General features: G+C 39.7%; 2 protein-coding genes across 4 annotated transcripts; both read right to left on the bottom strand.

Annotated features, from left to right (window-relative positions):
• Positions 1 to 1,305: 1,305 nt before the first annotated feature.
• LOC134825499 (dual specificity mitogen-activated protein kinase kinase 7-like) lies at positions 1,306 to 5,677 on the bottom strand. 3 transcript variants are annotated; one of them, XM_063837715.1, is made up of 7 exons: positions 5,601 to 5,677; positions 5,079 to 5,163; positions 4,373 to 4,404; positions 3,420 to 3,547; positions 3,136 to 3,267; positions 2,905 to 2,964; positions 1,306 to 2,447 (listed from the first exon to the last, which is right to left on the bottom strand). In XM_063837715.1, the coding sequence occupies exons 1-7, from the start codon at positions 5,611 to 5,613 to the stop codon at positions 2,067 to 2,069; spliced, it is 831 nt and encodes a 276-aa protein (XP_063693785.1). In that variant the 5' UTR covers positions 5,614 to 5,677; the 3' UTR covers positions 1,306 to 2,066. The 3 variants fall into 3 exon arrangements, with proteins under 3 accessions (XP_063693785.1, XP_063693783.1, XP_063693784.1); XM_063837713.1 differs by having other exon boundaries at positions 4,373 to 4,542; positions 5,601 to 5,676; XM_063837714.1 differs by lacking the exons at positions 5,079 to 5,163; positions 5,601 to 5,677 and having other exon boundaries at positions 4,373 to 4,587.
• A 1,176-nt stretch (positions 5,678 to 6,853) lies between these two features.
• On the bottom strand, positions 6,854 to 9,060 carry LOC134825080 (F-box-like/WD repeat-containing protein ebi). Its single transcript, XM_063837208.1, has one exon. It carries the CDS (start codon positions 9,032 to 9,034, stop codon positions 7,481 to 7,483), a length of 1,554 nt encoding a protein of 517 aa, XP_063693278.1. The 5' UTR covers positions 9,035 to 9,060; the 3' UTR covers positions 6,854 to 7,480.
• Between the last annotated feature and the right edge of the window lie 4,248 nt (positions 9,061 to 13,308).

Here is a 13,308-nt window from a genome sequence, read left to right on the forward strand (position 1 = left end):
AACGTGTCGTTAGAGGTTTAGAATCGACAGTGGTTATTTCAGGGCACCTAGATTAGGCACGGTCAAGGCGAGTTGACCGTGCTATCCGTGTTTTATGTTGCAGCACTAGATCGCTGAGCGTTTATGGGCGATACGAGTCTGGTTAATTAGGATTTGAAGTAGAGGTGGTCGAATTATTCATTGTATTGTTTCATAGTTTAACTTTGTTTACCCTTTATTATCACGCTCGTTTCCATTGTCCAAACCCTTAATTAAATGCAAATAAACTTCGAACCGGGAAGCAAGTGTCCACTGCTTACAAATGTTCGAAATTAAATTATATTAGGGTCGTTCACATATTACGCAATCGGCCGAGGTGGGTTTTTGAAATGATTACGCTAGTGTAAATTTGACACAATAGCTATATTGTTGACACACGCTGCAACCCCTTTTGATCGCGCGCGAGAGGTATACAACGTGTACAGTGTAGCAACTATATTGTATATATGAAACTTGCTCTAACCAGAGCCCTCTCGCTTGCAGTAGCGCGCGACCGCCGAAGCTGCGGCAAAGAGGTAATATATTTTACTTGTGCATTGTGAAACAAGCGCGTCACGCAGTAAGCGTATACTTGTAGCGCGATGCACTACTGGGTCGCGCCGCGCATCAAATAATTCTTCTCTTCGGTAGATCGGCGAGATGCACCACTGTGCCTCACCGAGCTGCGAAGGATTGACATCGTGAATCAAGCGTATACACATTATACTATGTGAAGCTGAGTGCCGCCAAGTAAGTTATTCCCGTGAATTTATTGTCATACGTTGTATGACCCGCCGCGCACGAGAGCGCGGCTCCCCCTGTATCGTTCAAACTCTACAGTGAAACTCTATAGTGAAACGACCGTGGGGGTCACGATGTGATACAATGAATTTACTGATCACAGTGTGTTCATCGAGTGGCCAAATTTGAAATTGGTTCACTCGGTATTCACTATTCAAGACTTGTATGTTCCATAGAGAAGCCTGCTTTAATATCAAATTGATGACATAGGGTATCATCGAATCAAAACGATAGCACAGTGTTGTTAGAATATTTCGGCGGGCTTGTCTCCCAGTATATACAGCGATGATAAGAATGACAATATAACAAATCTATATATGCGCGGCGTGACTAAATTTGCCGCCACGCTGACTTTGTTACACAAATTCATGACATAAACTAGCAATAGGTCGCGCGTGTACCACCATTCTCGCACAGCGCCAGCTAGAACCATCCTAGTTGGTGAACCATTGGCAGCAGATCAATTAACGAAAAGAGACACTGAAAACAGTTGATTGAAAGTGAATCATGATTCATTACTCAAATTTGTAAACATATTCTTTTTATGAAACGATTTACATTCATTAGTCCGACCCAAAGCAGACTTAAAATTGACCTTAACAACGAAATTTAACCTAAATTTAAAGCAAATCAATGCATTTATATGCACAACAGGTACAATTCAATTCCTATTTTCAAAGAAAAGATCCGTTTAAGGAAGATAAGACGAAGTATTTGGATAAATCCGGGAATTTACCTACATTTGGTGTTTTATATACATAATGGTAGTGAAATATAAACAAAAAGAATGCATCTACACTGCCTATAAACAAAATAGTCGCATCTACGCTGTTCACAAACCGTTAATAAAACAACTTTTCGTTCAGTCCTCGTTGTCTAAAAAGTTTGATGAATACCAATCAGCCACCACCTTTTTATCCACCTTTTCGTACGTCTTGATTAACGGATGTTGCAAAAGACGCTCATATTTCGGTCTAAGATAGACATCCTTGATGAGGCAAATACCGATAAAGTCTACAAACTCATCTGAAAATCCCAGACTAGGGTCCAAGGTCGGGGGTGGCGAGTTGATAATCTCAGTCATGAGAGAAAACTGAACAGCAGTATTGTTGTACGGGTACTTACAATTGGCCAGCTCGATCAGGGAGATCCCTAAAGACCACACATCAGCCCTAATATCGTAACTAGGACTATCCTGGTCAGGTGGGTCTATTCTCTCAGGGGACATGTAAGCGGGGCAACCCTGATCACGTGTCCACACTCTGCTGTCCACCAGGTTTCCCTGCTATCCCAAAATCGCAGATCTTAACCTGGCCGTTTCTATCTATTAGGATATTGCTGGGTTTCACATCTCGGTGTATGACGGAATACTGTCGTTTCAAGTAATCGAGTCCTTGGACCACGCCCACAGTTATTTTACCCAGAACTTTCTCTGGGACACCTCCGATATGGTTCATTTGCTTCATTTTCTTCTGTAGTTTGTCAAGGCACGTGTCCATTGGTTCCATACATATACAAACGTCTTGTTCGGTGATGTAGGCGCCGTAAGAGTTGATAATGTGGGGACACTGGTGTTGTTTTATCACGATGTTGAGGTCAGTAAATATCCGCATTTGTTCTCGCATGTCCTGGGATTTAAGTTAATTAAACAAGTGATTAGATGATTGTTCTTATTTTAAGAAGTATTCATGGAGTGTTGGAGCTGTTGAAGAAGTAAATTCGAGAAGTTCAAAACTTAGATTGTATCAGTAATGATACTTGCGATATAGTGAGATTGGCTCCTAATATGACAAAGCTAAAGATAAGCCTTGCAACATGGTGTTATCCCAAGGTTAAATAAGCTCAATAAATTCTATGTTTCTAGATGAACAAGAATGTAACATTTAGAAATAACATAATCAGTCTTATGCATATTGTCGATCTAAAGAAGATCTCCAATCATTTGGTCGCATTGTCTAGCCCAAGAAATATGATCACCAAAATGAAGGACCTTCAGTATCAGTTTCAATAAATGTTTTACATAAAAAGAGGTATCAATCGTTAATGGAATTACACCAAAATCCGTCCCATGAAATTAAAATAAACCTGAGTTCTTCTCATTCGCTTTACAGCCATTCGTACACCAGTTGGAGTGTGTTTCATCAACTGACAAAGAATTTTGTATCAGCAAATGTACATATTTTGTAGTTATTCACGGAATTATTAGACCTGTTTAAGAGGAAAGGAAAAATGTTGGCCACTATATTTAGAAGTGTATAACAGCACGTGACGTCATCACAATACCATGTGACGTCATCACAACACCACGTCACTAACCTGAACGTTGCCACATGCTCCCTCTCCCAAATGGGACAAGTTCTCGAAGTCCACTCCAGACACGGTATAGGTTTGTCCGTCTATTCGTAACTCGGGGTTAAAGGTCTCAAAATCAAACAAGTTACTCGAGTTCTGAAAATTAGATACTATAAATTATGTACAAATCACAAGAAACACTGAATACTGGTAATACATTATCTTCAAGAAATGCAAAATAAAAGAACAATAGATTTTATAACATCTATTGGACGTTTTGAAATGGAATATTCTCAAAAAGTGCTCACCCTATTAGTTGAATTCCCGTTAGTGGACAAAGCGGAGTTGTTGTTTTGATGAAGGAGCGGTAGGTTAGGAGGAGGTCGTCTAACATCCAGCAACTGGCCACCCCTGCTTCCCAGGTTTAGTCCCATACCTGACAATGTGTACACATTTCTTATCTTGATTATATTTTGAGAGATAAGATGTGGTCGTTCATGTGGTATTCGCAGATAACAGATTTAATTTAACAGCTAGATTATTATAAGGATCAGATGAGGTTGAGATTAATCCTCGATTTACGAGAAAATTGTGTTACAGTTCTGTTAACTCTTATAAGTTGAAATGCTGACCCATTTAAAATGAACGACCACTTTATGCGACTTGAAGAAAAATGCAAAGATTTTTATCACACCAAAAGATGAAAAGAATGTACTAAAGATAGGCTATTTAGTAGAACTAGCAGTTCAGAAGTTGCAGAAGATGTGTTCTTAATGCTATGATTTATGAAGAACTATGTTTTATGCTATCGATAAAACCTGTTTTTGTGCTGATCTAGGTAAATCAGAGTCAATTTTCAAAGATTGAAAATATTGCTCTTTATCTACGACCATTAAGTTGCATGGAAATATTCTAAGGTTCATTTTAACAGTCCGATCACATACCATACCGGACTAGGATTTAGTAAATTATGCTTCAAAACTTAGGCTTACCTACATTGATGTTTATATATGAATTACAATTAAAAATTGTACATGACTAAAATTTATTGATCATTGAAATAAGCAGCATTCTCTCGTGTAATCAACCATAACACAATTCACAACATAATTTTTCAGATCACACATTGCAAGAAAGCAGCACATCAAGCACAGCCCAAATTTCCACAGCACATAACAGGGGGTCTGGTGGCGCTGCGCTCTGAAACCACGCAGCGCTCAGCACATGATAACACTCACCACGTCGCACAGCTTGCACTTACCCGGTCGCGTGCGCCCACCGCTGCCTTCAGATCTGCGGGATGTCATAATTAAACTCTGGGGACGGGGCCGCCGCTCGACCGCCGTCCCTTCGCCACTTGTCGGCGATTGGATGAGGGATTGCGGGCGCTGCCGCATGCGCCGCTGCTCGGCGGGCGCGGAGGATACTCGTCTGTAAGGGTGGTGTCAAGTTCTGCTGGTAAAGCTTAGACACAGTATAACAGTGTAACACAGTGTAACACAGTGTAACACAGTGTAACACAGTGTAACACAGTGTAACACAGTGTAACATAGTGTCACACAGTGGAGTCTGTATTATAACCAGGTAGTCTGTATTCTAAATCTATCAAACTAGGCGTGAGGATATCCGGCTACAATAAATATTGTAAACAATATTGTGAGTATATTATATTATACAATAAATATATATAAAAGTATATTTTGACATTCCGTGATGTGTAGACTGAGCTGTGGGTACCTAACTACGACAATTCCCTGCTAATCTGTCAAATCTCGTCTTATTTCCACACTCAATTCTAATGTCTTGCACCCTGGGGCCTGGGCCTGCCTATTTAGTGTAACTTTACGAGTATACACTACGTGACAACACATGACATGCCATCAAATACTCCACGTGACGTCACACCACGTGATGTGACGTCACACCACGTAACATCATGTGACGTGTAAGCACGCTGTTGTACGTACTGTATAACAGGAGAAGAGGGCGTATCTCCGCCTCTTATCCTCATTCTCTGTAGCCGGTCATACAGCGCCGAGGAGTCTGGCATTCCTGAGAATACACAATTAATTAATTAATTAATCAATTAATCAAGTGGTTGCTCGAATAACTAACATATTGATGATTATATTCTATGTTCATTAAATTAAGTAACTTATTTGATCAACAAATTGATGAAGTAATGTCAACACGACTGATGATAGACTTTGACAGATTAAAATAAAAGTTGGGGAGCAGTGAGCACATTAGGGGATGGAGCGGAAGGGAGGGGGAGGGAAGAGGGGAGGGAGGAGGGGAGGGAGGGGACTGGGGAGAGAGGAGAGGGAGGAGGGGGAGGGAGGGGGTAGGGCCGGGGAGGGAGGAGGGGAAGGGAGAGGGAGGGAAAGGGTAGGGCCGGGGAGGGAGGAGGGGGAGGGAGAGGGTAGGGCCGGGGAGGGGTAGGGCCGGGGGAGGGAGGTGCTGGGAGGGGGCCTTCATAACCAACTAACCTCCTTTAGACATGATGAAAGATGAAGATTAGTTATTACAGGAATAGTACAAACATCTGTATTTACACACTAATAACAGTAGGTTAGTAAGTTAATACAGAAATAGTTTCATTACTTGTTGAGCAATTCGGCAGCAGGTAAATTCACTGAAGTCCCCTTTCCCTCCTGAATTTCAAGTAAAATGCGATTTGTCTCCCGCTTAGATAAGAAACAAACACCGAATAGAATTCGATAAAAAACATTTTAATTTTATCATTGAATTTGAAAAAAAATACGAAAATACGGATAACCTCGAGCTCCCGAGAGAAAGTTAAATTTAACTCAGAGCCAAACACTTGGTAATAAATCTGCCCTTGAAACTGAAATAAATTTGAACAAGTTTGTACAATTTTAACAATCATGAGCTTTAAATTCTAAAATAACTAAGTTTTAATATCTAATCTAGATTGCTATATTTAAATATCTAATCTATTTCTAAAGGAAGGGCTACATTATAATGACATACAGAACAATTAATCAGTCGAAGTCAATCCATCGATTTTGGATAATTAAAAATAATAAGTATATTCCAGCAGGATTTTGCACTGGATTCAATAAATCTGATTTTATAGTCTCATCAGGACAGCGTCTTGTTTCCAACTCAACATCAGCAACATACAATATAAATATCAGGACTTCAAACTGACACCCCTCATTTTTACCACACTCACTTCTGAATTATCTCTGAGCAGAAAGAACGCTCTGCCCAAACTGTCGAGTCTACAGCACGTGAAATGACGTCACACCACGTGCTATGACGTCACACCTACTTCGAGAAACTCCCTAAGTTGTTCTGCTGAAAGATAGTAGAGGAACTCATCAGATTCTCAATATACTGGGTCAGGACCTGGTTCTCTGATTTCAGCTTACTGTTCTGTTCCTTCACAGAATCAACACGTTGCGCTAAATCATCCAGTGTGTTCTGTAGTTCCACTACTTCTTGGATTAGCTGCCGCTTGTATTCCTCCTCATTTACACTGTTATCTGTGCCGTTTTCATCCATAGTGCATACCTAGGGGTGAAATTTTCAGTTGTTATCGAGTTGTTAATTTTAAGAGCTTGGGAACTTATTCGGAGTATATTTAATGAGAAAACCATCGAATACCTGACCTTTTAAAGCATGCATACTTCCAAACTGGGGCAGCTTTAAGTTGGAAACATTTTGGTTAACATATAATTGTTTCAGGAGATAAATTAAATACTTTCATCTATACTTCAGTCTTGTAAAGTTGTAATAAAATCAAATAACCGCTAACATCATAATATAAAACATTAAACGTCAAGAATCTAGAGCAGTGGGATGTCTACAATTTCAAAGCAGGATTAGCCAGTGTTATAAAGATTTAACTCAGGTGTACTGATATAACTATATAACTAAACCTCTGGAGTAAATTGGATTTACTTTAAGCATTCAGGAAGATATAATTATTACAAGCAGGTTATTCATGGGGAAACTAGACAAGAGCCCGACACAGCACCGTGGAATTCCCAAGCATATTACGATGAAATTCTACCCTATACTAATCATATAGGTACTAACCCTAACCAAGTTCTCTAACCATAATCCTAATTCCACTGAACATCTAGGTGGTTTATATCAGGAATCCTAGATGTAAAATTTGAATTTTGTAAAACTACAAAAATATTCATGATCTTAAAATGATCAAATAATACTGAATAACTCATTCTTCTCTGGTCGATATAGTAACACATCAGGTCTTGATTTGACAAGGACAATATTAAACACCGATACATTCTGGTTATCTTATCTCTTTCTCTCAATAATGAGCATATTGCAATGTAATGAACACTGATTTTAGTGTAGTGGGGTAAAATATTCTTCAGGATCCTGACTCTGAAGTTAGCTCTATCATGATAACATTAGTGTCTTCACTGCTAGCAGCGATCTTGTTACCAGTACTGTTCCAACAAACGTCTGATATCACACCGCCACCCTGATAATTGTTAACTAACATCCCATCCTTCACACCCCATATCTTGAATGTTCTATCTACTGACCCACTGGCTAAGAACCTACCACATGGACTAAAACAAATGGAAAGCACAGCGCACGTGTGTCGGTTGTAGTTCTGTAAACAATCCCCAGTTTTCGCATTCCACAGACGAACAGTGCTGTCCTGACTAGCGGTTGCCAGAGTGAATTTCTGCTCTTTGTGTTTCGGTGGCATCCATCTGACAACCTCAACACTACCTAAATGTCCTTGTAGAGTGTGCAAACATTCCTCAGATTTCAAGGACCATATCCTAGCTGTTCTATCCTCAGAACCTGATGCCAAATAAGTTCCCGACTGATCCCACCGCAGAACATTCACTTCGCGCTCATGGCCTTTGAAGTATTTGATAGGCTTTTCTAAACCCAATCTACAAACATAAATAACAGTGTTATTACTACATGCTGCAAAAGTTTTCTCATTCTGCCAGTGTATGTCCATTGTTGCTTCCATTAGATTACCCGGATTGAATTTGTAGTCTTGAAATTGCTGTGCAGTCTGAAGATCAATAACAACCACAGAGGGGGACATCCCTCCAGTCACTAGATATTGTCCTTTGCAATTGAATTTTAATGCAAATATTGGAGCACCATGTATTTTGAAGGTGTGTAAGAGTTCGCCAGTACTCTTAAAGATTTTAGTGCTGCCATTCAAACACCCACTTGCTAAGAACTCTCCATTGGGACTCCAATCTAAAGCTGTTATATCTAATTTCTTATCATTCCCACTACACGTAGCATGTTTTAATACTATTGGCTCTTTCGAGGTATCCACCATGTCCCATATTCTGATAGTGCTATCACCTGATCCAGTAGCTAGTTTGTCGGTTACTGGATTCCAAACACAACTGAAGACTTCTTTGTCATGCGGGAAATGTCTTATATTATCCTTATTGATAAAAACAGTTTCTTTGGACTCCTCGTCCTGTTCTTCAGTCTGAAAGTTTTCTGATGGCAAGGAAGTCCCATTTTCAAAAGCAGGTTGTTCCTCTACCGTGTCAAGCATCATTGTGACATCTGGATCCTCAAATTTGACATGAGGGATATCGTTTTCATTGTTATCGATGTCATAAGACTTAGGAACTGCATTAGTCATTGTCCTTGAGCTTATACCATAAATATCAGGTATAACAGCTTCTATTAAACTTAACGAATCACTGTCTGTTGCTAACAGTCCATCATCTGATAGGGATATCTCAGCCTGTACAAACTGCAAGCCTTTCTGTAATATTGAAATGAGAGCACCAGGTGGTACTAAAGTTCCATCAATGTTACAGCTGTTTGTGTGTGATTCCAGATTGAACACAAATGCTGTGTGCTCAAAACCAGACTCCTGAAGGTAACGGTATACAAGGTAGTTGATCTCATCTGATGTCATGCACATGGTTTCCCCTACTGAAAGTATAAGGGTTATAGACAAGCTGGATACAAATACAGTTAACTCTTGATAGTTGATTAACTGGATTTTGTTGTACTATAGATTCATGTTAAAATAATATCATGCAATGAATCCCTAATACATCCAGAGTGTACTGTATTATTGAAATTCTTAAGAATAAAATCAAACATTCTAATTGATTTTCCCCTGCATGTGGTTAATGAGACTTCTGAGTTGTTTTCTTGAGCTTAAGTTTGACAGCAATTAGATGTTTTTCAGACATTCCCGGTTTATAACAAACCCATTATTAACAACCCATTATTCCTAATAGAAAAAACTGCTGACGTCAACTGGTTCAGTGGTAGTATTGATAAGTAATAGGTTGTTACCGAAAGGTCACAGGTTCTTAAAGGCTACACCATTTTCTGGATAGTGTTTATTAGGTCTAGGCAGCGCCAAATGATCAAGAAACCGTGATTGAGTGTTAAATGAAGGGTTACCTTTCCCCAAGGTTTTAAATCTTGCAAGGGTACACTTCAGTAAACAAACATTGGAGTGTACCATAACTTATAACCGATAGAAAATAATTCAACCAATATACACAGATAATTCCAGCAGTTGTCCATATATAAGATTAGACACCCTCAAAAATGTACAAACCAATTTAATAGATTACACAATACAATCATAGACATATCAGGGTCAGTGGCGTAACGAAGGGCCCCGCTGACCCCGCTGTGCAGGGGGGCGCCGTCTTAAGGGGGCGCCAAATCGTCGTTTGAATGTGGGACAATTTTGAAAACTTAACTAAAGTACTAGCAAAACTGCGCATTCTGCTCTAGATACACACTTTTTTAGAGATTTTACCGGCATATCCTCTAAAATCACCTAATTTGTTCAATTTTAGGGAGGGGCACCAAAAGGGGAGGGGCGCCAACAGGGGGCGCCTTTTCGGCAGGGGGGCGCCAACAGGCAACGTTACGCTACTGATCAGGGTTGAATTTATAAGAAAACCCTTAGTTGTATATGTAGCCCATTGAAAATAAAATCCCACTTCTCAGATGCTATGCACAGTTTAAATTGCCAGTGCAACGAGCTAGCAATGTAATTTACAGTTAGTACAAAATGATACATTCTATCAAATTATGGGGTGCAGCTAGTAGGACACATTGCACAACGGAAATAGTCTATTGCTGCGTAAATTATTTGAAATCACTATAATTTCAGTATCGTCCGTAAACAAATCAGTCAAATTCTGTTGGTAATATTCAAGTAATGTGGGATTTTGACAAAGCTAGATTAGATTAGATTAGATTAAGAATAATGACATAAACATCATCACTAGTTTTAAAAATTCTTTCTGATTTCCTCATTATCAGAACTGTGAACATTTCACAGCCTTCGTCATTAAAAAAAACAAACAAATTCTATAACTAACATAATTGTCATAATTTATTTACATATAGTAGAAATTAAATTAATAAGTTTTTAAAAAAAAGTTTAAAATGTTAAAAACCGTTAATAAAAAAATTAGATAAAGCTAAGGCATTGAAACGAAAGAAGTCACATCGTCATGCAATGGCACGGGGTGATCTAGCATCACAGAAAAAGTCCAAGTCGCTAGAATTAAACAAGGAAGCGGCACTTGTATACCAGAGACGGCTCGTGGGAGCTGGCTGGCAGTTTTGTTGGGGGTCCAATCGATGGACTGGGGGGGAGGGAAGCTTGGGAGCCGGCTCAAGCTGATCCCTCCAAACTACCGATTACATTACACACAGGGCCTTGTAAATGTAATGTGTAACACTTTACAGGCGACAGCAAACAAAAACAAACACTTATAACATGGGTGAAACAGGACACCAGTCCACACGTGTACGATCTCAGCCGCGCAGTATCATATAGCAGTCAAATTGCAAAGGGTCCTGGACCCCCAAATCGAGGCAAATCATAATAGATTACCTAAAGTGGGATGCGCACGATGTGCTTTGTAACGTTTACAATTAACTATGTGTTAAAACTGCGCGGCTGAGTAGTCCAGAGGTAGGATTGGACTCCCTACAACACAAAATTTCACGAAGATCACGCGTGCGCTTACATTAAAACGTATGATAGTAAATGAAGACCTTTATATTGCGATTTGTTATTTCCTAACACTATTACTAATTATTATTTATATTTTAAGCACCAGCCACCAGATAATAATTTTAAGGCGTCCACGGACGCCTGGACGCCCTCAATAGCCGCCTCTGTTGTATACACGTAAAAGGTGTCGCAACATGTGGGACGGTAGCACCAAAAACGTACAGTAATGGGGGTAATAATTAAGGCATTCATGTAAATATATGGCATATTTTCGTACAGCGCTCGATTGTCATAGTACCAAGTATAAATATACATTGGCGAAAATATGCGCGGCGCACCAAATTTTTTTAATTTACTGTTTTTTGGTCATCAAATATATTTTCGAATAAAGCTTTTTATTATATATTGGTGACAAATATGCTCAATGCTAAAAACATTAAATGTTAAATTAACCCTAACCCTCTAATCTGATCCCAACCCTAACCCTAACTCAATCCTTAACAAAAACATATGCTGAAACCCTAACCATAACGAGAAATTAGACTAACTTCCTTATACGGTCATATCACGTGATCGAGACAGTTTTTCGCCAATATCTCGTCAGGAGAGCATTTTAACCCTATGTCATGGGGGGTGATTCGGAATCAGCGTCCGAAAATACATCGATTGAAGTTGGTTACAACCGTCGGGGGCCCTTTTAGAACAATCTCGAAAATCGACTGTAGAGTGATTAAGCACGCTCGCATTTCAAGCACTTTTTTTGGATTTTTGACCAAGTAAGTCTTTTACCTAGCTTGCTACATGCTAGTTTATTGCTTGCTTTTCCCACAAATAGCTTAGAATGCGACGTGAAAAATGTTAAGCAAAAATGTTTCGATCAACTTTATAATTGAAAAATATTTGCTTTTTTGCAAAAGTTTCATCAAACAAATTTAAAAAAAATCTTAACGGGTGATACTCGTAAAGTATTTTTTCCATAAGACCGTCGACGCGTCCAACTCGGCGCGCATCCTGGTATTAGTAGGTTATAAACCTACAAAAAAATCCCGATTGAAGATTTTAAGTACTTTTTCATTTTTCTTTTACCCAGGAAACCCTACCGGCTGGGGTATATCTCCAAAAGTAAAATAGATAGAACCTTCCGGTTTTCAACAAAATGTCCGTCTCGTAAATTTAAAGGAGCCTCCCCAGGAGGACAATTGGGGACAATTTAGATTCTGAATTAAACCAAAAAGTTTGATTTTTGGCTAAATTAAAGATTGCAGCTTTTAAACTTTGCAAAGTCATGTCGTTGTCATGACTACTAAACTAAATGCAGCGTGTGAAAGGTAAACTCGATGTGACGCGCGACGCCCAACGTGCTGTTGAAAATCTATAACCTCTAGCAAGCCCAGCAGGCGGTAAGGTTTTCTGGGTAGGCGAGAGAGCTAAGAGTTCATAGTTCAGCTGCAAAAGAAAGCAGAAGGAAGGGGGGGGGGAAGTGGAAAGGGGGGGGGGGGGGAGTTGCAGGGAGGTAGGGGGATGTTTTGCGATATAAGACTTATAATTTCGGCGGAAAATGTATGAAGTTTTAAAAGTCGATTTTGAGGACGAAGATCGCGTTTTTACCTACCTATCCAGGAGTCCCCTTTCTTGTTGGCGAAATTCTCTACTTTCTTTTGATATTTTAAAATTGAAATTTGACTTGATTGGTGGAGAGTTATGGTTTGTCAAAGTGAACGTTTTAAAATGAGAGCGCAAATTCTTTTATACGCGCGTAGGTTCGGCCCAGGAAACCCTACCGGCTGGGGTATATCTCCAAAAGTAAAATAGATAGAACCTTCCGGTTTTCAACAAAATGTCCGTCTCGTAAATTTAAAGGAGCCTCCCCAGGAGGACAATTGGGGACAATTTAGATTCTGAATTAAACCAAAAAGTTTGATTTTTGGCTAAATTAAAGATTGCAGCTTTTAAACTTTGCAAAGTCATGTCGTTGTCATGACTACTAAACTAAATGCAGCGTGTGAAAGGTAAACTCGATGTGACGCGCGACGCCCAACGTGCTGTTGAAAATCTATAACCTCTAGCAAGCCCAGCAGGCGGTAAGGTTTTCTGGGTAGGCGAGAGAGCTAAGAGTTCATAGTTCAGCTGCAAAAGAAAGCAGAAGGAAGGGGGGGGGGAAGTGGAAAGGGGGGGGGGGGGGAGTTGCAGGGAGGTAG

Source organism: Bolinopsis microptera, chromosome 13 (assembly GCF_026151205.1).
Source record: "Bolinopsis microptera isolate Bmic1 chromosome 13, MBARI_Bmic_1.0, whole genome shotgun sequence".
NCBI lineage: Eukaryota > Metazoa > Ctenophora > Tentaculata > Lobata > Bolinopsidae > Bolinopsis > Bolinopsis microptera.